The sequence below is a fragment of the Semicossyphus pulcher genome, unplaced genomic scaffold (genome assembly GCF_022749685.1).
Source record: "Semicossyphus pulcher isolate SPU_LCO1_2020_fin unplaced genomic scaffold, fSemPul1.0.p SCAF_7, whole genome shotgun sequence".
NCBI lineage: Eukaryota > Metazoa > Chordata > Actinopteri > Labriformes > Labridae > Semicossyphus > Semicossyphus pulcher.
In genome coordinates, this window is record NW_027211748.1 from 17,637,099 (window position 1) to 17,661,714 (window position 24,616).

A 24,616-nucleotide genomic window follows, 5' to 3' on the forward strand; every position below is an offset into this window, starting at 1 on the left:
ATGGTAATGGTAATTGATTTGGGTTGTCCATTTCCACATTTACAGCTGCTTCTTTTCTAGTTGGTAAAATTTTCCTGCTGATTTTATTCTTTTGTTTATCACAGTTTTGATTATTAAGTTGATATATTTTATTTGAATAGTTTAATTTTAATTCAGGTTATATTTATTTAAAGTTATGTGTTAATTGGGGCGACAGTTTAACTAAGCGGTTAAAGCGCGCACCCCATCTGTAGAGGCACAGCCTTCCACGCAGTGGCCCCGGACTCGACTCCGACCCTCGGCCCTTTGCTGCAGGTCATCCCCACTCTCTCTTCCCACAATTCTGACTCTATCCACTGAGGCAAAGGCCAAAAATAGTTACTGTAAAATTCGGTGTGTAAGATGCACTTTTAATACATTTTTTTCATTTGAAAAGTGAGCTGTGTCCTATATACCGTTGCAACCAATACACCAGTATAAAATGCCTATGTTATTGTGTTACAGTATTTTACCCAGACGATGGCGCTATCCGCTTGTTAAGTGGTGACGTCACACCTCCGCATTGTACTGTTTCCGGGTCCAAACTGCTACAACTTCTCTTATTTACAATGTGCTGCAGTGCTGTTTATTTTTTCCCCTACTGTTTTAAGCTAACTTGATTTTTGCTAACGCTTCGTCACAGACATGCGCCGTCATGATCGCCATGGCAGCTGCCATCCTCACAACCAGAAACGTTACTGTAGGCTGCCAGCTACCGGTAGCTAGCAGGATTACAAACTCAACATGGCGAAAAAAGATGATTGATGTAATTTGTGTGTGTTTTCAATGTGTTTTAAATGAAAATATATTGAAATAACTTTTATTAATAAAAAGCTATAATAAACCAATTTCCCTGTGGTATACCCCCCAAACAGACTGCGTCTTATATTCCGGTGTGACTTATATTCCGAATTTTACGGTATGTGTTAATGATGTCAGTCAGAGAGTATTCCACTGATATGATTATCCCGACCATTGTTTCAGTAAAGGCTAACTGCTGTTGAACTTTTTCAGGGTTGCTTCATACCTCTGGTGTTAAGGCAGAATCCAAGAGGCAGGTATCTGGAAACCTGAACAAATCCAAACCCAAACTTTCCACATGGCTTGGTGCAATAGGGTAAGTGAGAAATTATCATTTTTATTTGGAATTTAGATGAACCTTTAGATTCAGTTTTCCAAGACAAAACTTGATATTTATTGCAATGGGTCAGATAAGTTCATTAACTCATGAATCCCTGTGAATCTTTTTAGTTAAACTCAAAACTGTGTTTTGCTCCAATAACAAGGTTGTTTATACTCACATTTAAAAAGTTTACTTTTTTAAGAACCAATGTTGTGGTCCGTAACAGATTCTTAGAAATGTTTCTTAGACTGGAGTAAATAGTGCATTTGTCTGGGGACTATTTTCAGCCGCGGATAAATACACACTTGGGCTCTAGTGAGTATTTTTGGCAGCAGAACGGTGTATGTGGGACTGACTCAAAATAAATTACAGTTCCTGCACAGGTTTCATTGTAATGAGGGAATGTTTCACCCAGGACACAGTCAGGCTCACATGAGTGTATTTAATGTTTTTTTGGACAAAGTTAACCTCTAAGAGTAAACGTTGTTTCAGACTTTGGCTGCACAAGCGAGACTTGTCAGTAGGATCAATTCACTGTTGATTTTTACATTTCCAAGGAATTTGTTTAAAAGAAAAAGAGGTTATTACAAGAAAAAGAAGAAAAGCCTTCCTTTTTTTCTTTTTTCTTTCCTTTAAAAAAATGTTATGCTACAAGCTGTCCGTCACATCCCTGCTGGTTTGTGCTGCCTGCCACAGGGATCAAACTCAGGTCAAAAGCCCTGGTGTACAAGCTTCTGTCATCGCTGCTGCTCAGTACATGAAGAACTGAGCTGCTGTATAATAGATGATTCCAGCTCCATCAAGAAACACTTATATATTAGCACGACAAAGGTGTTGTGTTTCATCAGCCTTATGGCTTATTTAATGTAATCTGATCGACAACTTTCCCCACAGGGATCCTCTTCTTGTCATAATTTATTTTATTATTAAAAGCATTTTGTATTATAACAGTTTTATTATTTTATTTATGTATTTTCAATACAATCTGTGTACAGAATATGTGACACCCAACGATTGATAGTTTGGGAGAAATAATGAACATCCATACCTCTGAAATAATGTTTATTCAGCAGTCAATATAGAATGTTAGATAAAACATTTTTTGGCACAGTTGCTTAATGATAATAAGCTGTCCCGTTTCTGTGTGGTAATCTAAATAAATATGCAAAACCATAATTTACTTCCCAAATAAATACAATATAAACTACAAAAAAAGATGCACCGCATCAGCGCCCCACACTGCACCTCCTCAGGAAAACAACAAAAAACAAAAACATAATTTATTGTACTTCAGGCAAACAGTTGCATAAACCAAATAAAGATGGTCAAAGGTGAAAAAGATGCTTCATAATGAATCCAATAGCTTATTTGTCCCTAAAACTCTACCAGGCAATACAACAAAGAGGCATTTGATGGGCCAATAAAAGGCTGTACTTGGGCGTTGATTCGTAGCAGTTACAGGGTTTCATGTACGGGTACAAAAACATTTACTTCATAGTTTGTTTTGTGTCAGGGGTAAAGAAACATGCCGCTACAGATCCCTTAAACCATTATTCTCCTTCACACGTGAGTCTTAGACGATCTTAAACCTCTTTAGTGTAAACGCTCACAAATTAAATCCAGAGACGACATTAAAGAGCTTATGTCACCTGCAACATGAGACTTTAGGTGTTTATGAATCTAAGTTTGTGAATCCATTATGGGTGTTTGAATTGACTCGCTGTGTTTTGGCAATTCTTAAAGAAAAAATGAATTCCAGAAGATTACGGGTAATTACAATACCGGGCTTTTTTTGTTGAGAAAAGTATAAAAAAGACTCAGACAATTACTTTAAGTGTGATGGATTATTCTACGGAGGACAGGTGGGATACATTTTCATGATCTTCTATTACCAAAGTGTTAAAGTATTTATGTGTTTTGAAACAGGTCCTCAATTTTAATCTACACATCGATATACAAAACACAATATTTAAAGATGGGTATCAAACCTGATGCTATAGAAAAAAATGTTTCTTTCATCGTCAATAACACCAGTTCCTTTACCTGTGTAATAACACTGCAATCAGTAACAGTAATGCATACAAGCATGGAAACACAGATGTGGCCTGTGATAACAACAACTCAACACACCATAAAGTCAATATACTTCCTGGAGACACTAAAAATCATGTCGGGTCAATGATCCGAACCGTCCTGTGCAGAACTTAACGTAAACATTGGTGCATTACATCTATCTTTGTTTTGGTTTTATGTATGGCTTTGGAACTGATGTTTGAGCACTTTTTATTGCCTTAAACCTGATTTACTGTCACCGTTATAATCATGTAAACTACATGATGTGGTTAACGTCCATGGGTATGAAGTATACTAACAGCAATAATCTAGTCCACCATGGCTCATCTAACGCATGGTTCTACTACGCAAATATCACAAAAATAATGTTGCTACATTGTTGTTACACCACCGTTTACAGTGTTACTACACAGTGAGAAAGATAATACAAACTTTTTGGTATGAACAGTCATTTTCTGTGTCTCTTTGGATGGGATCCACACAAACGCAGCACTTGCTGTCCATGAGTTATGGTTCCCATTTGGATTGACAGACGCCAAAAAAAAGTCAAAGTCAGCCTGTCACAAAAAAGGCCGCTGTGGAGCAGCCATAAACATATTTCCATTATGTTTTCCTCTCCATGAGTTTATATTCCATAGTTAGCCGTGTTTAACTGTTCTAACAGAGCCTGAGAGCAGCAAGAAGAAGAGTCCATTTCTCTGGGTCATACACACCCACAGTGCTTTGCCGACACATTGTGAATCGTGTGATAGCGGCTTTTGTTGTCAAGGAAGGAAAAGTCCTTTTCGAACGCGGTCGGTCGGCAGCAGGGCCCGTTGCTGACCTTGTCCTTGCGGCCCTTTTTCCTGAAGCCTATCCGCGTCATGTGCTCCATGGTGATGTCATAGTTCTGCCGGTGGGCCACGCATTTGCCGCTGCAGTAGCGCAGCATAACCGTCTCGTCGCTGTCATAGCCGAGACCCAGTTCGCTCACAGTCAGCTCCAGCTCCCTCAAGGAGCAGGGCTTAGGCCTGCGGGCTCTTTTAGTCCTTCGGGCGAGGTTATCGCCCAGGCGTCGGCTTTTTCTTCTCTTCCTGTCGAGCAAGGTCCCGACCACATGCTGAAGCTCGCCCTCTGTAAAGCTCTGGAACATCTTTGAAACTGACAGGAAGAAGATAAATCAACATCAACAGACAGGTAGGGGACGGTTTATCTGATTCCTACGTTACGTTTCATGAATGCAGTTCTCAATAATCCGATATGTCAGTGGGACAGATGGTCCACAGAGATGGTGTAGTGCTGTTGGCAGGATAATGAAAGTCATGTGCAAACAAAGGAATACCAGTTTATTTTATCTGACATGCTGATGGCTATAAGCTAATCTTTTCACCATCAGTTTCACAGACAGTGTAAGAACTCCCTGAAGCCCATTTAAGCTGACAAATGCCTTTCAATAAGGCCATGTGAGCGGAGCGTGGGTATATCTGCCTCTTCATGAAGGTTATAATAGAGCCAGTGAACTATGAGGTGCTAATTGACGTCAAGACCTGCTCTATAAACAACAGAGTCAGGTACTATGTGTGCGACTGAACCCTGGAAGCCCTTTCACATGACACCTTATTTCAGACTAGACAAGAAGGAAGACAATAACAGTTTATCTTACACTCTGAGAGGAGGGAGTTCATCTCGTCTGCTGAGCGGGCTCTCCGATGAAGACCACCCGTCTGCCGGGAATCTGCAGGTGACGATGAGGGCGATGACTGCGAAGTTTTGAACGTGTACTCCGACGACGAAGACGATCTTGATGAGGATGTGTACGGAGAATTTCTCTTGGGCTTGAACTGACTGATAGTGGCCATGTTTCTAACGAGGAGGATGGACAGGGCTGCACCACAGAGCACGAAGGCAAAAGTAGCACCTTTCCATAACTTCATCTTAGAACGTGGAGGAGCATTGAAACTCTGTTGAAAGAGGCAGAGCAGACACAAACGTCAGACGTGTTCAAACAGTCACACCTTCAATCATCTAAACCACCTTCTACCAGCTTGACATTAAAGCACAGGAAACAATGTAGAAAGTGTTATCTTTGCTGCCGTCACATTTCTTTGACCTCGCTATAAATCCTCTCCTCTCAACGGAGCTTTTATTTTTACCGTCAGTTTACTTTTTCTGATTCTGCTGTCAGCTCATTTTCACTTTTAAGTGGGTGCGTGATCCGCGAACTTGACATCTCTTGCTGACAAATGAGAATGCAGCGTGTGTTCAGTCGCTGCCGCCTGAAGAAGGTAAACTGCAATTTCTTATTTGAGCTGAAAGCATGTTGGATGAGCTTTGCAACCCCTCGCCGCTTACAGTATTTTAAAAAAGAGTATCATATCAAAAATACCTGATGGGAATGAGAATATAAGCTGCGTCCTTTCTGAAGAAAAAACACTTTCTATGCAGAAGTAAATGTTAATGGAAAAATCCTTTTAAAGGGGGGGAATCCATTTCTTCCTCTACAGGAATCTCTTAACCACACCTATTTGCAATGCTATGTATGTACATGTGTGTACATCCCTTTATATTCTCCCGCCCCTCCCTCTCTTTAGACACGGCACCGCAGCAGCCACAAAACTCACTTTGGAAGAATTCTACCTTATGTCTCTCTCTCCTTGTTGTCATGCCACAGGTATTTGAGAAGTTTTACAAGCTTTCTTCTTTGTCTTTTTCATATCATGTCACCAGTGAGCAGAACATTTCCCCAGAGCAGGAAACGGTATACAGGCAGTGACTAACAGCAAATCCAGACCAGCCTTACAAATTGGTTTGCCAGACTGGATCCTGTAGTGTACTTATACAGGCAGCCGGAGTGTTTACAATGGGTCACAATTGTGCATATCCTTGTCTCGCTTAGTATGAAAACAAAACTCTGAAATGAATTACTTGTGGAAGTTGCACTTTTAGCATGTGGGTTACTCCTGCAGATCGCATTAAACAGATTTTTTTTTTCCTTTGAAAAATTGTGAAAAAGTTGGAACATTTTGGCTTCCTGGTGGAATTTTTGCAGCGGAGTAAGAAAAACAACAAAGAGGAAACTATAGGCAAATTCAGACAGTTCTCCAGAGTTCTGGACACCGCAGAGGGAAAATACAAAGACGCTTGCACGCATGAGTTCCAGTGGAATAAACAGCATATAAACAGGTAAAACCAGTCCTATCAGTCACAGCTTGACTCATCACTCATAATTTCATACGAGCCTGACGTGGTAACCGGCCTCTGCACAATGAAGGGGTAGAATGGTATTCGTTTGAAAGTCAAACATTTCAGCTAACAACCTCATTTGACATAGTGTCTGTAAATCAAATGTGGAGCCGCGTCTGTGTGAGACTCATACTCGCCTATACAGTACGTCTGATTTTCACCGGTTATATTTAATCACCAGACATAATAGATCGAAGCCTCCACGGAAAGTCTCATTTTGTTTCTGTTGGTTTAACACCAGCGCCTTGCACCAGAAGTCCTCCCTCTCCCGCTCTGAAAAATGATCAATTTTCAATTTAAAACGAGCCGGTTTGTCGTAATATATGGCACTAGATGAGATCATTGTTTTCTCATGCTATTAATAGGTCAGTCAGGGGCCAATTACTCAGCCTCGGAGTTGGTCGTTTCACACGGACGCGATGCTTCAGTGCCTGTGGCCCGTTAGCTTCGCTGCTCATCTTGATAAAACAATTAGCTCATAAAAAACAGATGACTTCTCGGATGTCTCTGGTGCTGACGCTGGACGAAGCCTGGTCATCAAATGCTGATGTCATGTCCCTGAAGACGCTTTGATTGTTATAATTGCTCCACTCAGAAACGCATTAGTCCCATCTGCAGTTGATTGGCGCCAATAAAAGTGCCAAGGTGCATTTTGCAGCTTGTTCAGATGGTCATGGATGACTAATGGGCACAGATATTTAATATCTAACACCGGCCCCTTCTGTCATGTACGTAAATATACAGATAATGATAGAGGAAGGGGCACCCGTGTTTTCTTAAGCGAGCAACGGAAAGACATGAATGAGTAGTCGACTTCCCGGAAGGACAAATGCTGCTGTTTTCCGGCAAACAGAGGAGAGCACCAACACAGAGGATATAGAGGAATCCCAGAGGACCGAAGCAGAAGGAAAAGCCATCCTCAAACTGAGACATAAAAGTGCAGATGAGTCGCAAAGACAACTAAAGCTCCCTCACAGGCGCAGCACGTCTGGGCCCTCACAAGGCATCCAGGTTGATGTGCCCGTGCACGCTCCTGTGTGTGGAGATAAGGGCCAGTCAAAAAAATGTGAGGCCCAAAACAAACGCAGAAAATCATCAATTCACAAGGAGAAAGGATCCAGTTTGCACGCATGAAAGTTCTTATTAGGATTCTGTTTTCCAAGTGGGATTGGAAGTTTGAATGTGAGGTGTGTAAGAGATAGTGCACCTGATGTTTTGCTGTCAGTCACACGTCACCTGAAGAGCTACCAAGAGAGTGAAAACAGTCCCATTGGTTTGCCTCAAACAGGATCATTAACCTGTTTGGGGCAAACCATGAAAGTGATCTGCTCAGCCAAGAACTCCCCAGTCTGTCGAAGCCATTCCTGATGCATTATGTATACTCCAACGCGTGCAACGTACACTGGAGCCCGCTCCCCAACCCTCAACCGAGCTCTTGTTGTGTCTCAAAGATCGCATTATTTGAGATGACACAATAAAATGGATGTTTTCAAGAAATAATTGGGTCAGTGGCAAAGGCGCTGCGAAGCTGTCGGTAATGTAATTACAGCAGCATGGCACTCGTGTCCTCCTCTCCCTCCCATGCCAGAGGGAGACAATCCAAAGAATGCCACGGCCTATGGAACGATGAAGTAGAGATCTGTCAAATTGGGGATAAGGGGCGTCTGTGGTTAACACTTTTGAATGAAGCCGGCAGACAGGGGGTGCCTTCTTGTCAGCTCGCTTGGGATCTTGACCAGTGTGACAAGATTACAGCAAGAGAAGATCACAGAAGAAAATGAATGAATTCTTTGTGGTGGGAGGAAATAGATACCGACTTTAATGTCTCACCACTCTGTAGAATTCGTTCCTATACATTCCCTAAATACAGCCTGTTCTGTCTCACTCTCTCCCTCGCCGTGACTCACACATACCATAAACACACACTTGCAACACTCGTGTGGTTTCACTTTCCCTCAAATCATGTGACACATGCTTGTGTAGAAATCAAGACAAAGTCTAACCTTCCATTGTTGTCCAGACACCCACTTCACTTCCAGGGCGCACACAAACTCCCAGCAGCACCATCATACAGTATGACACTCAACAATCCAGCTGACGTAACACTGCCCCTTCTTGATATCTAGAAATGTCCAAAGGTCCAATCATTCTTTATTTGCCCCTGCACAACCTGAGGCCTTCTCTACCTTCTGAACATTATTATACCACGCTGTGCATTTCAGCTCAGCTCCACCCATGTGATCGTCTGTCTCTCTGCTACTCTGAACACACCCCGTAAATACCTGCACTGTACAGATAGCAGAGGAGCGTAACAAACAGCGGGAAAGGCACCTACTGTGTTGTTGCAGGGAAACAACGTGCTTTAGGGAGTCCTAGAGAGGCACTGTCTCGTCTTTTCCCTCTTAAGTGAGCATCAGGAGGCCTGGGGACAGCTAGAGAGTGCTCGGGGAGGTAATAGGGACATATTCCAAAGATCAGGGCGGGATTAGCACTAATGCCTGCCGGCTTTATCTGTAGTCACGTGGGTTAACACCTGGCTGCAGTGTTGGCGATAGAGCCAGAGCCCTGCTGCATGTGTGTGTGTGCGTCGGTGTTAATCCATCAGACACCTCCAGCTCAGGGGTTAGGCCAGCATGCATGCAGGGCCCACCGAGAGAGCACCAGCAGGCACTTCCCCTTCTTGTTCTCCTGAAACCTGTTGTGCTCTCAGTCTGAATAATGAAGAAAAGTGACACGCTCTGTTAGTTATATATCTGTGGGGCTGGCACCCGGGTGGGCCGAAAGGCTGTAAAATAAAGTGGATGTTCTGAGCCAGGATTGGCTGTTCTAAATCCAGCCTTGGTTCTAATGCAACTGAAAAAGGCTTAAGTTAGACCGCGCTGCAATTTTGCTGGGCAACCGCTTCAGTTGGCTCCCGCTCTGTCACTCAGTAACCATCGCATAATTAAAACAAGCCTGCTCCTTGTTAGTGTGAAAAGCTGCTGTTCATTATTGAGAAGGCACAAAGGAGAAACATCTGTAGGCAACGCCAGAAAAGTTAATTTTTACACACATTCTATAAATACTGAACATTCCTGTGTCAATCTAATCACCTGGATGTAGGTGAGCGCTTACAAAGACTGTTTTATTTTGGGAGCCTGACTATCACATCCGGCGGACTTATCCGGATTAATCCAGTGACCCGACAGCCTCGCACGACATCACAACTCAAACCTGGTGCTGCTAGGGTGATCTGAGGCGCGGACACACTTATAGATGCACATTTGACCCCTGTCCCAATTCACTTGCCCTTTTCTATTAAGGGAAGAGTTGAGTCAAGGTGTAGTTCTGACATGCATTTCTCTAACGCACAAAGAGGTTACTTAAGGCTTGACAGGCAGACGTCAGCTCGCTCCGTCATTTTTGTGTGAGCTGGGATGAGATTGATGTTGTCTGCTACTTTCTAAAGAAGAGCTGCTATTCTGGCTGCTAATCTGTCCATGCCAGATCCTCTTTTTACACAACCGCAGCGCCTCTAAACCCATGTTAAACATGTTGATGTAGCTGCTACAAAAGGATGACGGCCATCTGGCACATGCTGAATACCACTTTCGAATATGACCCACGCGAGCAAGCACAAGCAAGTACAAACATCTCAAATATGATGACATTTTACATCTTTATAAGCCTATGCTCTCTTGCAAAGACTGCCGTGTTAATCGTTTTCATGCACAATGTATATGTGAGCAAGAATAATGCAGAAAACGCTGATGAGCGGTGCATCAGTTCAGGTTCCCCTTCAGTTTTCTCCAGTTATGACCGGCTTCGGTGGGTTATGAAAGTTGGACGGCTCAATTGACTTTAGGCTTAACCTCTATCCGGCCTCTGGGGGCTCTGCTCGATACAGTATAATCTCTACGTATGATATGGGCTTAGTAGGAAGGGATCATCACTTTAGTAAAATAGCTATAGTCAGAATCAAAGAGTGTGCATACAGAGTACCGGCAAGTGAACATTTTATCTAGCTCTGCTTTTGAGCTATTTCATTTGATTTCACAAAGTATTGCTGGAAACTTTGGGAAGGGAAAGCCGGAGAGTTTTCTGCAGGGCAATTACGCATGATAATGTGGCAAACCACCATGTTGGGTAAGTGACACGAAGAAATGCGCCCCCTTGACAAAACAAACTGGTCCACATGTTTATAGGTTGTTTAAATTCTCCCAAGAAAGTAAGAATTGTAATTTGCTTTTCCAACATTGTGCATGCCCCCTTCTAATCAAAGGTAACTGCACTACAAACATTTCGTGACAGGCTGCCCTGCGCTATTGACATGTGGTTCCAGCGAAGGCCGCTTGTTGATACAGCTAATCCAACGTGTGTTTTCTGCCACTCAAGCACTTGGTGAGGCATCCCTGTCAGCGGCACCTAACGCCTTCCCCATAAGCTGCCGGCTTAAACTAACAAAAGAAGATGTGGTGTCCTTACCGTTCGGCCGGCTAATCCAGACTTAGCTGCGTGGCGTCGTCTTCAGCTGACCTCCACAGGCAAGTGCTGGCTGGGTAAGTCCATCATCATCACAGGCGAGGTGCGAGGGCAGGACTCCTGCTTGTTGCCCTTAAAATCATCACAACTCCTTGTGCCTGCAAGTAGGGGAGGTGTCCTGACTTGATTCAGGTCCAGGCTGTTTTATTCTTTTATCATGATTGCATTTCCATAGAACTCTTTTAGGTAGAAAAGATCAGAATCGGCATTCCTCTGAATATTATAGCGCGCTTCATGGCACTCGCATTGATCCATTCAACAAGAGGAGAGTTGTGTGTTCAGCAGAGCCCCTGACTCTGGCATCTGGTTCCCTTCAGAACACTTCTGTCATCATGCTTCTCCATACAAATCTCCTTTTTGCACGATCCTGAACCTGAAACAGAGCAAAACAGAGGAACTGAGCCATGTAATAAACAGCCCTTACAGATGTCTCAACTTTTATTCCATCTGTCGTGCAACTCCTTCCACTTCACATGATTTTATCACCACACAACAGCACTGTTGGAAAGATAACGCTCATCTCCTTACCCTCTTTCCAGCAGCAGGTCTTCTCTTCAGCTCCAAGGAGGGGAACTCTGTGGGTTGAGAAGATGGGTTAGGGTGAGGAGGGAGAGCGTGGTTACCGTAAGCGGAGCAGAGAGCTCCTCTGATGCCTCTGCCTGCCTCCCCCCCTCAACTGTTGCTCCTCCTCCTCCATAGTTGTGCTTGTGGGCCGAGTCGGATTACTCCTGACATGATAATCTCCCTGGCTCTAGCTCCAGGAGCACTAAAGGATGCTTTGGCCTGAGCAAGGGCTTACATTTACCTTCTGCCGCAAGAGAGTCTGCCATCTTAAGTGGGCGACTAGTAATAGCCTCAATTGGGCAGATCAGTGGGGTCTGCTGAAACGAGTGTTTTTCAATCTTTTAGGTGGAATTAAGAAAGTTCACAATTGGTTTAAATGGTGCTAAGACAACACTAACCCCAGTTCAGTGGACTTATCTCAGCGGAGGTTTTTCATGAGGGTTCAATCTACAGTTGGCCGGAGATAAAACCAGGGGTGTTGTTGTTGCATGTCTCCTGTCACGTCTCCTCCAATACAAACCAGTATTTTAGCTCTTGAGCCTTGAGCGGCAAATGAGGAGCAGATGGCCGTGCTTTTGCAAGGTATCAGGCACTCCAGACTGCAATCTAAATAAATAGCCCATCCATGGAGGAAATGCGTCAGGTGTGTAGGGTCAGTCATATGTAAACAAAGGCTAGTTTGGAGACGAGTGAAGTGATGCATGAGGGAGGGAGGGGAGGAGTGAGATACACAAAGTCGCACAGGTGTTGTTTTTGGGAGCATAAACCAGACGAAAAAAAAAATCCTCAGGTTGATTCAAACAAAGTGTGTGGTTTCAGAAATGTGTCTGCGGCCAAAGATGTTGAAATAAAGCAGCAGTCTCTGCTGGGGTAAAAAAAGTCAGAGCAAAAACAGGAAACTAATTATTTGCTAACAAATATCTCATTCTAACACCGTGAGTCACCCCCGCTGTCCTCGGGCCAAATTATACACAAATCACGCTTTGCATAGTTCCACTCATGAAGCGGAGATGTGGCTTAGCACTCACTTTCTAGGACTTCAAATTCCTTTCGTGTTTAACGAGAGAAAAGGAGAAAACCAAAGGAATCTTTGCTCGAGCTTTGTCTCCGACCAAAAATGTGTACTGATGGATATCCTCGGGTTTTTATCTCAGTGACCTAAAGTGTAAATTTAACTTAATGTTTGAAGTAAAGCCAACCCAAACTTTCAACTCTTCAGTGCTGACCAAAAGGATGACACTATGCCACAAATCAGAAGAGGATTCAGACTCTTTAACGTGGTAAGAATATTTTGGTGACAGTTAACAGGTGCAAAATCATCCTGATCGTCTCCCCGAAAAAAACTAAGAAAACAGGAGAATTATCACAACAAACGTGTTTGACATATGACTCAATTACTGGCCAGGGCAGCCTGTACATAATGACTTCCAGTTAGCAGGGGATTTCGTGCTTGTCTATCCTTGAAAAGGAACTATCAGCGCGGAAACATTCCCTGACATCGGGCAGGAACATTTCTACTCTATAGCCCCCATATTGTTCACAGATGTGCAGAGTTTTCTTAGACCAGCCTACACCGCTGTAAAAGCCCAACAGCTGTTAATTGCTAAATCAAGTCAGAGACAATAACAGTGAAACACTTGATCTGTATACAATGCAAAGTCTCACTCAACAGCTTAGATTACATTAGTCATGAAGACAGTCTGACACTCAGCATATACAAGAGGAAAAAAACAACAAAGAATGTTTCCAATCTGAATATGATAGAATCCCATACACACCGGATTGACTCTTTTCCACTGGGTGTGGATGAGTGAAGAAACACATTGTGTTTAGGTTCGGGCAAGATTTTAAGGAAGCCCTCAATCAGTAACACTATAAACATACCATTCCAGTCAAGGTGTCATTAGAAAGGCTGGAACTAAGGCACAAATCTCGCTTCTACCCTCGTCTTGCACAAGATGTGGTTTGATGATTGGACAAGTAGCCGTCAGCCAAATGTCATCTCGGCGAGTGGAAAACTACATTTTAGGGAACCAGAATCTAAACAGGCATTTGTGAAAAAGATACAGTTAGACACTGAGTGCTTTTTCTAAATGTGTTTTGTGTCGAAAGAAAACACATCTTACTTAGAGAAAGTGGCAACAAGGTAAATCCATCCTGGACCAAGAACAAATATACACAGCAATTTGCAGTCGTGAGCGGATGAGCTGTGAGGCCCCGGAGGTGCAGAGGCCACTGCTGTTTCAGAAAGAGCGCGTGTTTGATTCTGAGACACTTTTACTTCAGGTCTTCAACACCACAGTGTGTGTTAAAAGTTGTACCTCCAGCTAATATGCTGTAGTTGATTTAAATGCATTGGCGTGTCTGTATTTCAGATTCAACTAAAGCTTTACAAGTAGGTAGTGTTTCAAATAACACTGATGTGAACATGGCTAAATGCTGCCCCCATCTGTCTGTGGTTTACAACTACAAGTCACCAAGAATCTCTCACCAATACAGATCACAACAATTAAGTAGTATTTAATGCAAAACATATTTTATTAGCTTAATTATCTTCTGTATTGTGTCGGTGCTCCTGCTAATCTGCCACTGTTACTCAGCAAAGTAACTTCTTTGTTTGATCTTCTCCTTCTGCAGTGGCTTCTCTCTGCACGGAAAACCGCCGGTGCCGTCAGGGCCGCAGGGCTGACGCAGCACCCCTTGCGTGAAACGTGGCTGGTTCAGGTCCCCAGCTGCCTTGGGGTTTAATGCAAAGGCTGCACTTTTGCGCCGACGTACCCAGGGGGCCTGAAAACGATCTCTATCACAGTCACCAGTGCACCAGTTCATCCTCCTGCACCTCTGATTTAAACTCAAGGGCTGGTCTTTACACCTGGTGGAGATCAGCTCCAAGGTTTTTTGCAGCGAGTTATTCAGGGACTCTTGGGGCTGAGGTGTGCCTAGAGTCTCAGCAGAAACTTTAACTGGTAAGGAGGGTTCCTCCTTGACTGAATCCTGCGAGGTTTCGAGTGGATTTTCTTCTTCAGGTTGATCCTGGATGTTTTCCGTCTTGGCGAGCTGGTGCTTTGACTGGAATCCCAAAGGCATCACGCGCATGCCATCACCGTTAGACTTCTCCTCTTCTTCTTTCAGGACACTGTAGGCCCTGCGAACAGCCTCCAAATGTTCAAACTTCACCACCGCACACAAATGTTGGCCAAGCACTTTGTGACGCTTTGCATAGCTCCGCAGCTCCTTGGGAAGCTCTTTGTCGGGTTCCAGGATCCAGACTGAAGCAACGCTGCCGTGAGCGCTGAACTTTTGGAAGATCCTCTCTGAGAGTGAAGGGTGCTCGACGCCTCGGGCCGCTTTGTCTTCTCCGGTTTTCTCCTCAGAAATGTTCCAACCGAGGAGGAGCTTGCTGGTGGGGGAGCACAGCAGCCATTTGGGAAGCTGCTCTTTCCGCCTCACTTTGGTGCATTCGTCATTCACCTCCAGAAGCTCTGAGTACACTGCTCCTGCTAGAGTCATGTACCAGTCTGTGGTCAGGACCTTTATCTGGGACAAACAATGGCAACCTCAGCTTTGTTTGCATTTTTCTGTATGCATTATAAAAGGGATGGAATGTAAACAGCAGAAAGCACACAAAATCTTTTTACCTTTTTCAAACAAGTGAGGAGCTTGAGGCTGACGTAGCCCTGCATGTTCCTTTGCACATGTTTCAGCAGGAAGCCGTCCTGTGCCAGGTGGCTGTCGGAGAACAAATCCTCCAACTGGGCTTTAATCTTAAGGCAGAGCAACTCACCTTCCCGCTCTTCTTCTTGGGAGGACTGTGCACAATCTCTACAAGAACACATGGCTCAGCATCATTACATTCTGCATATGTAGATCAGTCAACCATATGTTTTCTAATTTCCTTACCCAGTTGGAGCGCTCATCGTATCTGTCAGGTCACTGAGCTGTGCTGTTTGACTTCTTCTTAGTAAAGTAAAGACGGGTATTAAGGTAAAGCAGCCGGCTGGATAGTTGCTGAATGAAAACAAAATGCACCTGGACACAGTTACAAACACAAAGAAGCCGGTTGGTTCTTTTTGGATCCAAACACAATTTTTGCAAAATGCTACAAGCCGAATTCCACATCACACAACAGCCCCTCTACACAAGGATAATTATATCTGTGCCTCCATCAAACACTTTCAAAAACAAACAATAAACATGTTTATGACAACAAACTAGCTGTCATAAAAAGAATATCATCACCGCTAAATTAAGGCCCACTCTTCAGTGCAGTAATAACAAAGCCTCGTATTATGATCATAACACAGAGGAGCAACAGCATCATTAAAATTGCTACGATATACAGCAGCACTAAAGTATAAAACAGCAGCAGTTATTATCCTTTAAATACGGATTTATGTCCTGTTTGTGAGCTTATGTCTACTGCATCCATCATTCCCACATGTTGGAAACAACAAATCAAGCAGTAACATATGGAACAATATGGACCGCGTGTGTTTCCGTCCATATGTTACAATAATTGCACAAAGATAAATATACAAACCAAAAGCTTTGCAGGCTTTTCCACTGATGCAGTCGTTTTCCTGAACCCCCCTTTTTACTCTTATGTGGCATCTGTCATATTACCGGCGTGTGTGGGCTGCTGGTGAGAGGACAGCTGAGGAAGTCACTGCAGCTAAAAGTCACATTTGGGACTTAATGATTTAAAGGTTAAAATGAGTAAATTCATCTTTGAATATTATTTTATAAGAGTCTAAAACTCCAGTGCTCCGTCAGACGTGTGTGGGTGTAGTTTGATTTGAGTGAGTGGTGTCTCCATTGCAATATAATAAAAAATGTGTTCTTAAACTCTCCTTCATTCACTATATAATAAGCACTGAGTAGTTTTCTCTATAGCCAACTATACAGTAACTTGTGAATGATTCAACCATTGCAAGTTATAAGTTAGAGGTAAACTTGGTCTCATCTAGACTCTGTGGTTGATTAGATTTGATTGACAGTGGTGTCTCCATAGCAACAGCAAACGATTCCGATTCTTTAACTGTCAAATTCTGCTCGTCTACAGCCTTACGTGAAAGCTGTCTCAAATAACGGGCTGCATCTGAAGGCCAGATGGGTCACAGCAGCGTGAGAGGGCTGAACAATTATGAACGTGGCCTTCAGAGATCCAACAGTTGTATCAGTTGTGTAACAGTTCTGTTAGCAACGAAGCATCTGCATTTCCTCTAATAAAAAACAAAGTACATTTAAATTTAAATCCTGACTGTCAACCGCAGCTGTCAAGGTTGTCGGTGACGGGAGCGGCGCCTGATGAGGCATCGTAAGGGTGGGAACAGCTTGTTATGCAAAGAGATGCTTCGTGAAGAGATCATTTTACATAACACGGATATTTTCACGGCCAACTTTTACCAGGCAGAAGAAGCACAGACAAAAAAAACAGAAGAAGTAGAAATAGTTTTATGCTAGGTGAAAAATAATGTGTTCATGACTAAGAAGCTGATTTAGAAAAAATGTTTTTGTAGCATTTATAAAAATAGGAGGGGGTGGATGTTGTTCAGAATTCTCCAACTCTGCACACACACACACAAACACACTTTTATGAACGGGAAAGTTAAGTTGCGTTGTTGGAACAAAAAACAGCCTGAAGACAAAAGATAAAGGATGATGAACTTATCAATAGTGTTCATAGATCAGGATATATGTTTGGGCTGGATCACGGGCAACATCGCTGTTAACAGGAGACAAAGCAGACATGGTTTCCTCGTGTCTCTGAGGGTAAAGGTCAAACGTGTTCTCACATTTCTCGAACAACAGGATCAAAAAACAAAGCATCACAAGGCAGAACTTGTACAAAAACCCAATTATTTAACTTTATTAACATCAATGTTTTTTCTTTTTCATCAACAGTTTGTTTTTAAATTCCAGTTCTTTATAACAAATAGAAAACAGACTGTGTGTACAACAGATCGAACCCCTACAGCACTAAGCATTCACAAGGTAAAAATGAACATTTTAGTTTTTCGCCAGCGTTTTCAAGTCCCCCCTCCCTCCCACGACCGCCTCCGCCACCGCCACCACACCGTTTTAGGCCTCTCGGATCATCTCGGAGACGCTCCCCCCCCTCCTGCGGCTCCTGTGGGAGAAGATGTGTGCTTGAGTGGTGCGATGGCCCCGCGCTGAGTGAGGAGTCGTCCATTTTGATGAGTGGGGTGGGGTGGGGGGTTGTGCTGTTTTCCCTCGTTCAGACGGACTGTCGAAGTTACTATGGTAGTACAGTAGATACAACGGTGTTTCCATTAATACACACTCTAGGACAGCAGGCTCTCTGCAGTCTCTAGGGTTGGTAGATCAGCAGAATGAATCCTTTTTAACAATATACCTTTGAAGCTGTGTATATATCTATGTGTAATTGTACATATATATAATCAATCATAATTATATATATATATTTATATATATTTATAGTTCTATTTCTGTATAAAATAATATCAGGTTTCAGTCCAAAGGGCTGAGTCTCTTTCCCTCTGGTAGGAATGGTTGATTCTGTACAGGTGCCGCTCATGGCTCTGCTCCTCAGCCCATGTGAACCACGTCCGCTCCTTGCGGTCTGTGTGGCTCAGCTCCAACAAAGCGACCAGGCTAATGGGCAGCGAGGAGTGGGAGGGACTTGAAGAGCAACAATATTCAGAGATCAGGGAGTTTATTTTTCTGTCAACTACCCTTTGGGTACAAAAGTCTGTTTTCCTCAGGTAAGGTCTCCGCTGTGGAGTATGAAGGCCTCAATGCCATAGGCTTCTGATGAAACAAAACAAAACACGTAGAAATCATGTGCTTTCCATTTCTGTACACCTCTGATTCAGCCTCTTGTGAGCTAATTCACTTCTTGTTTTATAACTAGCTACCATGTTTGCATTCGGACAAACCATAGCAAGTGTGTGCTCTGAAATCAATTTAGTCAAAGTAGATTTTTTTTTATCGAAATGGCAAGTGAAAAGGCAATTTTTGAGAAATTGAACTGAATAAGACCAAAAAAATGACACATAATATGAATAAAACAAGAAAATAATGTGAAAGCAGCTCAGAGAACAGTGGTCCTCCTGTATTAGTATCTAGGAACGTGTTTAAAATACATGTCCCTTGTGCTAAAGTACCCTATAATAAAAATAAAAAAGTACCGATTATGAAAATAATGCACGCCCTAGGCTGGGCAGTTTAAGACAAAATAAATGTCTGATGTTAAAATGATTATTAAAAAGAACAAATATACTAAACAAGAACATAATGAATCATAATATTGACAATAAAATTAACATAAAAACAGAGAGAGAGCTCTCTTAGTGCTACCAGTAGCCTTTGACAATCAGGGAGGTTTGGCTTCGACGGAGCAGAGAGGCGAGCTGCCGCTCTGCTCCGTCGCATCTGTACAAGAGTTGTCATGTTTGTCATAGTCATTGTAATGTTTCTCTTATTATTTTTAAAGCAAAAATCTCATGTGGTTGGTTAAATCAGTGTGGATCTCTGTGATTGGTTGAACCCGTCGCCGGGTCTGCAAGCGCGTCCCTTTCTCCTCCCCTCTGTTGGCTGCGAGGGGTCGGGCTTTAAGGGGGTCAAGTGAGTGGATGGTGGCTGAGATGGGACACTTGGCACACTCCTGAGAGGTTTGACCAGAGAGGCTGCTCGGTAGGAGTGGTTATGTTGCATAGTGGTCAAAGCTCCCCAGGTACTCCAACGCTGCCCTGTAGCACAGCTGGTACTGGTCCTGTAGAGAAGGAAAAGAAGAGGCGTCAGTGAGGAGGAACTCGTGTTTGCTGTTCTGCTCTGTTTGGTTAACAAGAAATCTAGTGCTTGTCTGTCCGTCCTGGAAGATGGTTAGGGAAACGAATTGCGCTCAAATCAAAAGCGACTTAGTGTCTTGCTATGTTTTAAGTCTACCTGTTATATATATATAAAGTAGCATAATGCAGCTACTCCAAAATGATACTTAAATAGTTGAGTAAATGTACTTAGCTTCTTTTGCCCACATTGTCTTTAGATAATTTGCTTGCTGTATAAAATGTTAATGACCTCTTAATATGAGGACGATTTGACTCTGTGATTTCTGAGGCACCTCTTAAACCTCGGTTAAAGTAAAGCTTACCAGTAAGTCAAACAGTCAGACACTTTATTTTACGCCCTAATAGGATACAGTATTGACTTTGGAACACCATCCTGTCACTGTGAGATATCATCCCAGTCCGCACTCTGTTCTTACCTCGGTCTGCACCATGGCAGGCCGCTGGGTGCGAAGTGTCTTCACTGTCTGGAAGAGGTCGACCACTCCTTCGTACCTCATCCTCTCCAGCACGATGCTGAGAGTGATGAAGACTCCGGTCCTGCCCACCCCGGCGCTGAGGAGCAAACACACAAACAAAACAGTTTATCACATCTCCTGTCGAAAGCTAAGATATTCTTTTTACTTACAAATGAAGGTTATAAAGCTTAAAGTACTTTGGAAACACATTTTAGGTTCTATTGAAGATAATTATTGTACTTTTAGTCTTAAAATAGACTGTACACGTAATACAATACATTAGCACGACAAACTACAGCCTCCTAAATGGCTACATAAGTGCCTTTAAAGAGAGAATCTTGAAGATTTTCATGTAAATAAATGTGTTAAGTGACTTTCGCCGAATGAGGAAACCGAAGGTGACTGAGCCTATGGCCCACTGATGAAAGCCTTTGCATTTGCAGTATTACAGACTGGGTGTCTGGTGTGACTTTTGTAGAAAACATCACAAGCGGCGCCCAGTTAGTGACGCGTTTTCCATCAGGAAGCAGTGGTTGGTCTGCCAGAGAGGGTAGGCGGAGCTAAGTGGCTACTTTGCAAGTGTTGCGAGTAAACAGTAATCTACTATGGCTGAACAAACAAAGGAAAGATCGATGACTACAGATAAAACTTCAACAATAAGTGAAAATCCAAAGAAAAAGAAACAAATTCGACGCTCAGATGAAGCAAACAGTCCAAAAAGGAAAGCGACCGTCAGCGAGGAAAATCAAGAGTTACAACCGGAGCCAACCGTGGACGTCACACATGCAACACTGTCTGGATATCTGGGAAGTGTGCTCCCGCTATTACCGTTTATTGCCATAGGTGCCGCCAAAGAGAACGAAACTGAGATCTTCGAGATTACAACTTTAAATGAATTTTCAACAAAAAAGTACATATTATACAACCTTCTTGAAGGTAGGCATTATTGCAGACCTAATGCATACTTTAAGCCAAGTGTACCTAAAAAGTGTCAGTGTCAGCATATGGAAATGCAATCTTAAAAGTGTTACAGGGTCAAAGTGCAGAATATCTGTAGTTTGGTATACGTGTGTCACCACCGTCATTGCTTTTACTTTGTGCACGTTGAACTCAGATCAGAAGCTGCTATTTAATAAATTAATGACATACATGTACAAAGCTATGGAGCAGCAGCCATTTCTTTTTCTTAATGGTACGATTAATGCGTGCCACTTGTCCTTACCTGCAGTGTACAGTGATTGGTCCGTCCTGTCCAAACTGTTCCTTGGTTTTGTGCACTTGTCCAATAAAGTCGATGAAGCCCTCTCCAGTTTTTGGCACTCCTTGCTCGGGCCAGTCGTTGAACTGGAATTGGCGGATTGTTCTGGACTGGCCGTCCTGAGGGGAAGCAATAAGGAGGTTAAGTACTTTTAAGAGGCATTGAGAAATAGAAGGTGGTAGGTGATGCATAATGTGTGCATAATTCAGCTGAGTGTTTGATTCATCTGTCTGAGCAGAAAACGCTTAGCACTTGCTTTACACATCTTTTTCTTTTTGCCGTCTTCCTTCACAAAGCTTCTCAGTCGAGGTCCACGAGAACCACAACCCTGCTGATTTTCACTGCAGTCATCTAATCAGCTAATTTGCACCTGGGATGCAACATGAATGAAGCTGACGACCCCGAAGGAGTAAAAACCAGCAGGTCTCTGGCAGTCGAGGACCAGGACTGACAAACACTACACTGCACCACGGAGACACATATTTGACAGCAGCGTGGAGTCCATGTAGGTTAATTAAATACTTTTTGTGCATTTAAGGAGTTTATTCAAACGCACACAATGTATATTTATATATGTTCTTTATATTTATATACACATGAAGGAGAGGAGTGGATGTGGGATTAGAGTGCTGCTGTGCTGTGGGCCTTCTGATGACAGTAAAGTATATTTATAGCCCATTGAAAGTACTGCATCGCAGGGAGTTGCAGTACTGGCCCTTGGGGGATTGAAGGCTATGCTTTTCATGTATTTTCACAGTCATCTTGACACACACAACCACAGCCGCACTCACGCACACAATCCATATAGCAAGCGTACTGCTGCTAAATCCGGGGAAACATGTTTGATGGTGCATTCACTTCATGTCAACCTGTCAAGAGGAATAACACGGCACGCGTTCTGATCGTCTCTACCTTGAAATCACAGTCGGTATAATTCTTAACACTTAGCGCGACTGTCGGCATTTGTCTGAAAACCTAAAATTAAGATGGATTTGGGTTGGATGGTTGTATTTCTGTGAAATGCCAATTCTCAGCACACCGAGCACACACACATAGACATGTATGAAAACACACACAAGGGCATATTCAGAGAGAGAGAGGGAGAGAGAGAGAGAGAGAATCCAACATACCCTGGCATCTGTGACTTTGAACTCTCTGAGGATGTACTGTGGCATGTTGTACTCAGCCATCGGATCCACCACAAAGTACTGGTACCTGGCTGAACGCTCTGCTGGCCAGTACTGATGGCACTTCTCCTGCAGAGGGAAAAAGAGAGATGGAATTTTAAGCACCTACATTTGAAGAATATTTTTCCATACATATAAAAGGAAAAAAAAACACTTTTACGTAACGACTGAATGAGTGATGTGCAAGTGCAGGATATTATTAACACAGGTTCAGGGAGGTTATTAGTCATTTTGAGTCATGAGGAGGTCTCTGCTCACAAAAACAAATCAAGGAGAGACTAATCTGTGCTGTGAAATATTGTCTGATTCATCACAGGAAGCTAAACATTTACATCATTTGTTTGTGCTCTTAACTGCGGCGATGACGTTTCTTTCTGTGATTTCTGATGAGAGGCTGATAAAAGCTACCAGAGAGCGAATCACTCACACGATCAAAAGGAGCAACTCAGAGATATTATGGAGTTAATCAAACTGGTATACAGATCAATGCACTATTAATTCCCGTCAAAATAGTTTGATGTTTGGTGAGATGTGTTTATCTACTTCTATCTGAGATGAATATATCTGTCTTTAATATAAAGCAGGCGCCAGCAGCTGGATACATTAGCTTAGTATAATGGCAGGAAACAAACTGTTTTTTCCAGTCTTTGTGCTAAGCTAAGCTAACCTCTCCTGAACCAGGGAATGGTGTTGATTTGTTGATCAACTGTTCTGAATTTTCACTCCATGGTTTCGTCGTTTGATCTTTAGTTCCCTCTTAGCACCCAAGTTTTCTGCAAGGTCACTGTTGAAACTTTGTTCAAACTTAGAGTTCCAAACTATCTTCAGCAGGAGTTGTAAAGATGTGAAATATATATCTACAAACTCACTTTTCTGCTCCCTTGTTACCAAAACAGATTCACTTTTTCATTAAACGTGATGCAGCGAGGCAGCATGGGAATTATCGGTATGCTTGGAATGGGTCCAGTTATTGACAAATCCGACACGAGAGCATGCTGCTTTCAGCACAGATGCATTCCAGCCGCGGCGATAAGAAGTTAACTTTCAACCAAAGTTACTGTTTAGGGTCGGAATGAATTAATATTTGAGCAGCGTGACTCAGCAGCTCAGCTGAACAGACTCCGCGTGTAAAGATTGATATCATTCCCTGCAATGGTCCGATGACCTTACAGCGGCTGCGTGCAGCCACGTATAGCGTGTGTTTGTGATTTACCCGTCCCATCTCTCGTAGCTTGGTGAGCATGACCACGATGGTGGAGTTGTGCTCCCACAGCATCCTCCAGAAGTCCTCGGTGGTCTCTGCCAGGGGGCCCTGTGTGGCCAGGTAGGCCTTCTGCTGTCTGTAGATACAACAACACACAGAGGAGGCAGAGATTAAACATTATAATTATAATGGTTTTACAGCAGGTATTATAAAGGACATCACAAAGCAATCACAGGGAAAGGTTTAATGATAAAGGAGTGGTGTTGCAGTAGAGTGGTTAGCAAAGGCTGTTAATCCAACCCAAAGCCCAAAGTTTAATAGCAGACAGGATATCAGGCTTGCAGCAAACTGATGTCTTGTAAAGTGCTCAAATATATTCAGACATAAATTTATTCAAATAAAAGTCAGAGGCTGGAGAAGAGCTTTCTGTGTTACTCATGCATCTATAGTAGCACGGCTCAGAGGGAAGGGAATCAAAATCCATGAGAGCATGCTGTTTAAAAGCGTTCAGCTGCAGATGATGGAGCGCGTAAGGTCCTGTCGTCCTTGTACTGTTTGTCAAAATATGTCGACTATAATGCCAACAAGAAAAAATCCTCTATGTTTAATGAACAGAGCAAATCATCCCTGGCAATATCGTCATCACTGAGCTATTTAAGCCTGAATAGGTTCTCTACTTCTTCTTCCTTCCTCTGAAACACAGACTGAGAGAGAGCACTCGATATGCTCCCTAAACTAGAGATGAGCTCATCCACTGAGCTGCCAGAGCTGTGCTGCTGTCCTACGTGACTTTGGTGCAGCTGAGCAGTTCTTCAGTCGAGCAGCAGGTGGCAGCAGCGCACTGATCAACGGAGTGAGAGGGAGCTGCGGAATCGACACAAAACGCACCTATGAGGCTGCACGCACTCTCTCACATGTCTGCAGCACATGTAAGCTCTCATCCAGGTGAACGCATGTATGCGTGCCGTAGTTTCCCATGTATTTTCAGACACGCTACTACACACGCAGTCACACACTGAGCCACGGCTGAACAACTAATGAAGGTGCTGCAGGCGAGGCACTAATGTGGAACTGGGAGATTAGAATATGCTCAGGGCCTCGCTCGCACAAATAAAGAAACAACAGATTGGTGGAGAGGAGAGGAGATGGCATACGAGGA

The 24,616-nt window shown here is 43.2% G+C and overlaps 3 protein-coding genes across 13 annotated transcripts in view; all 3 read right to left on the reverse strand.

Annotated features, from left to right (window-relative positions):
- Nucleotides 1–2,197: 2,197 nt before the first annotated feature.
- On the reverse strand, nucleotides 2,198–10,982 carry LOC138612047 (neurturin-like). The gene is made up of 3 exons (XM_069685346.1): nucleotides 10,901–10,982; nucleotides 4,857–5,154; nucleotides 2,198–4,354 (listed from the first exon to the last, which is right to left on the reverse strand). The coding sequence occupies exons 2-3, from the start codon at nucleotides 5,125–5,127 to the stop codon at nucleotides 3,918–3,920; spliced, it is 708 nt and encodes a 235-aa protein (XP_069541447.1). The 5' UTR covers nucleotides 5,128–5,154; nucleotides 10,901–10,982; the 3' UTR covers nucleotides 2,198–3,917.
- A 3,131-nt stretch (nucleotides 10,983–14,113) lies between these two features.
- On the reverse strand, nucleotides 14,114–15,438 carry larp6b (La ribonucleoprotein 6, translational regulator b). Its single transcript, XM_069684746.1, has 3 exons — nucleotides 15,422–15,438; nucleotides 15,160–15,343; nucleotides 14,114–15,058 (listed from the first exon to the last, which is right to left on the reverse strand). Exons 1-3 carry the CDS (start codon nucleotides 15,436–15,438, stop codon nucleotides 14,114–14,116), a joined length of 1,146 nt encoding a protein of 381 aa, XP_069540847.1.
- A 1,925-nt stretch (nucleotides 15,439–17,363) lies between these two features.
- Nucleotides 17,364–24,616, reverse strand: part of LOC138611277 (receptor-type tyrosine-protein phosphatase F) — a 170,603-nt gene continuing 163,350 nt past the window's right edge. For all 11 annotated transcript variants that reach the window (XM_069684267.1, XM_069684266.1, XM_069684271.1 and 8 more), the window contains 5 exons: nucleotides 23,467–23,593; nucleotides 22,197–22,322; nucleotides 21,031–21,185; nucleotides 19,770–19,905; nucleotides 17,364–19,277 (listed from right to left, as the gene is read on the reverse strand). In XM_069684267.1, coding sequence (XP_069540368.1) covers nucleotides 19,209–19,277; nucleotides 19,770–19,905; nucleotides 21,031–21,185; nucleotides 22,197–22,322; nucleotides 23,467–23,593 — 613 coding nt within the window. In that variant the 3' untranslated portion in view covers nucleotides 17,364–19,208. The remainder of the gene's footprint in view (nucleotides 19,278–19,769; nucleotides 19,906–21,030; nucleotides 21,186–22,196; nucleotides 22,323–23,466; nucleotides 23,594–24,616) is intronic.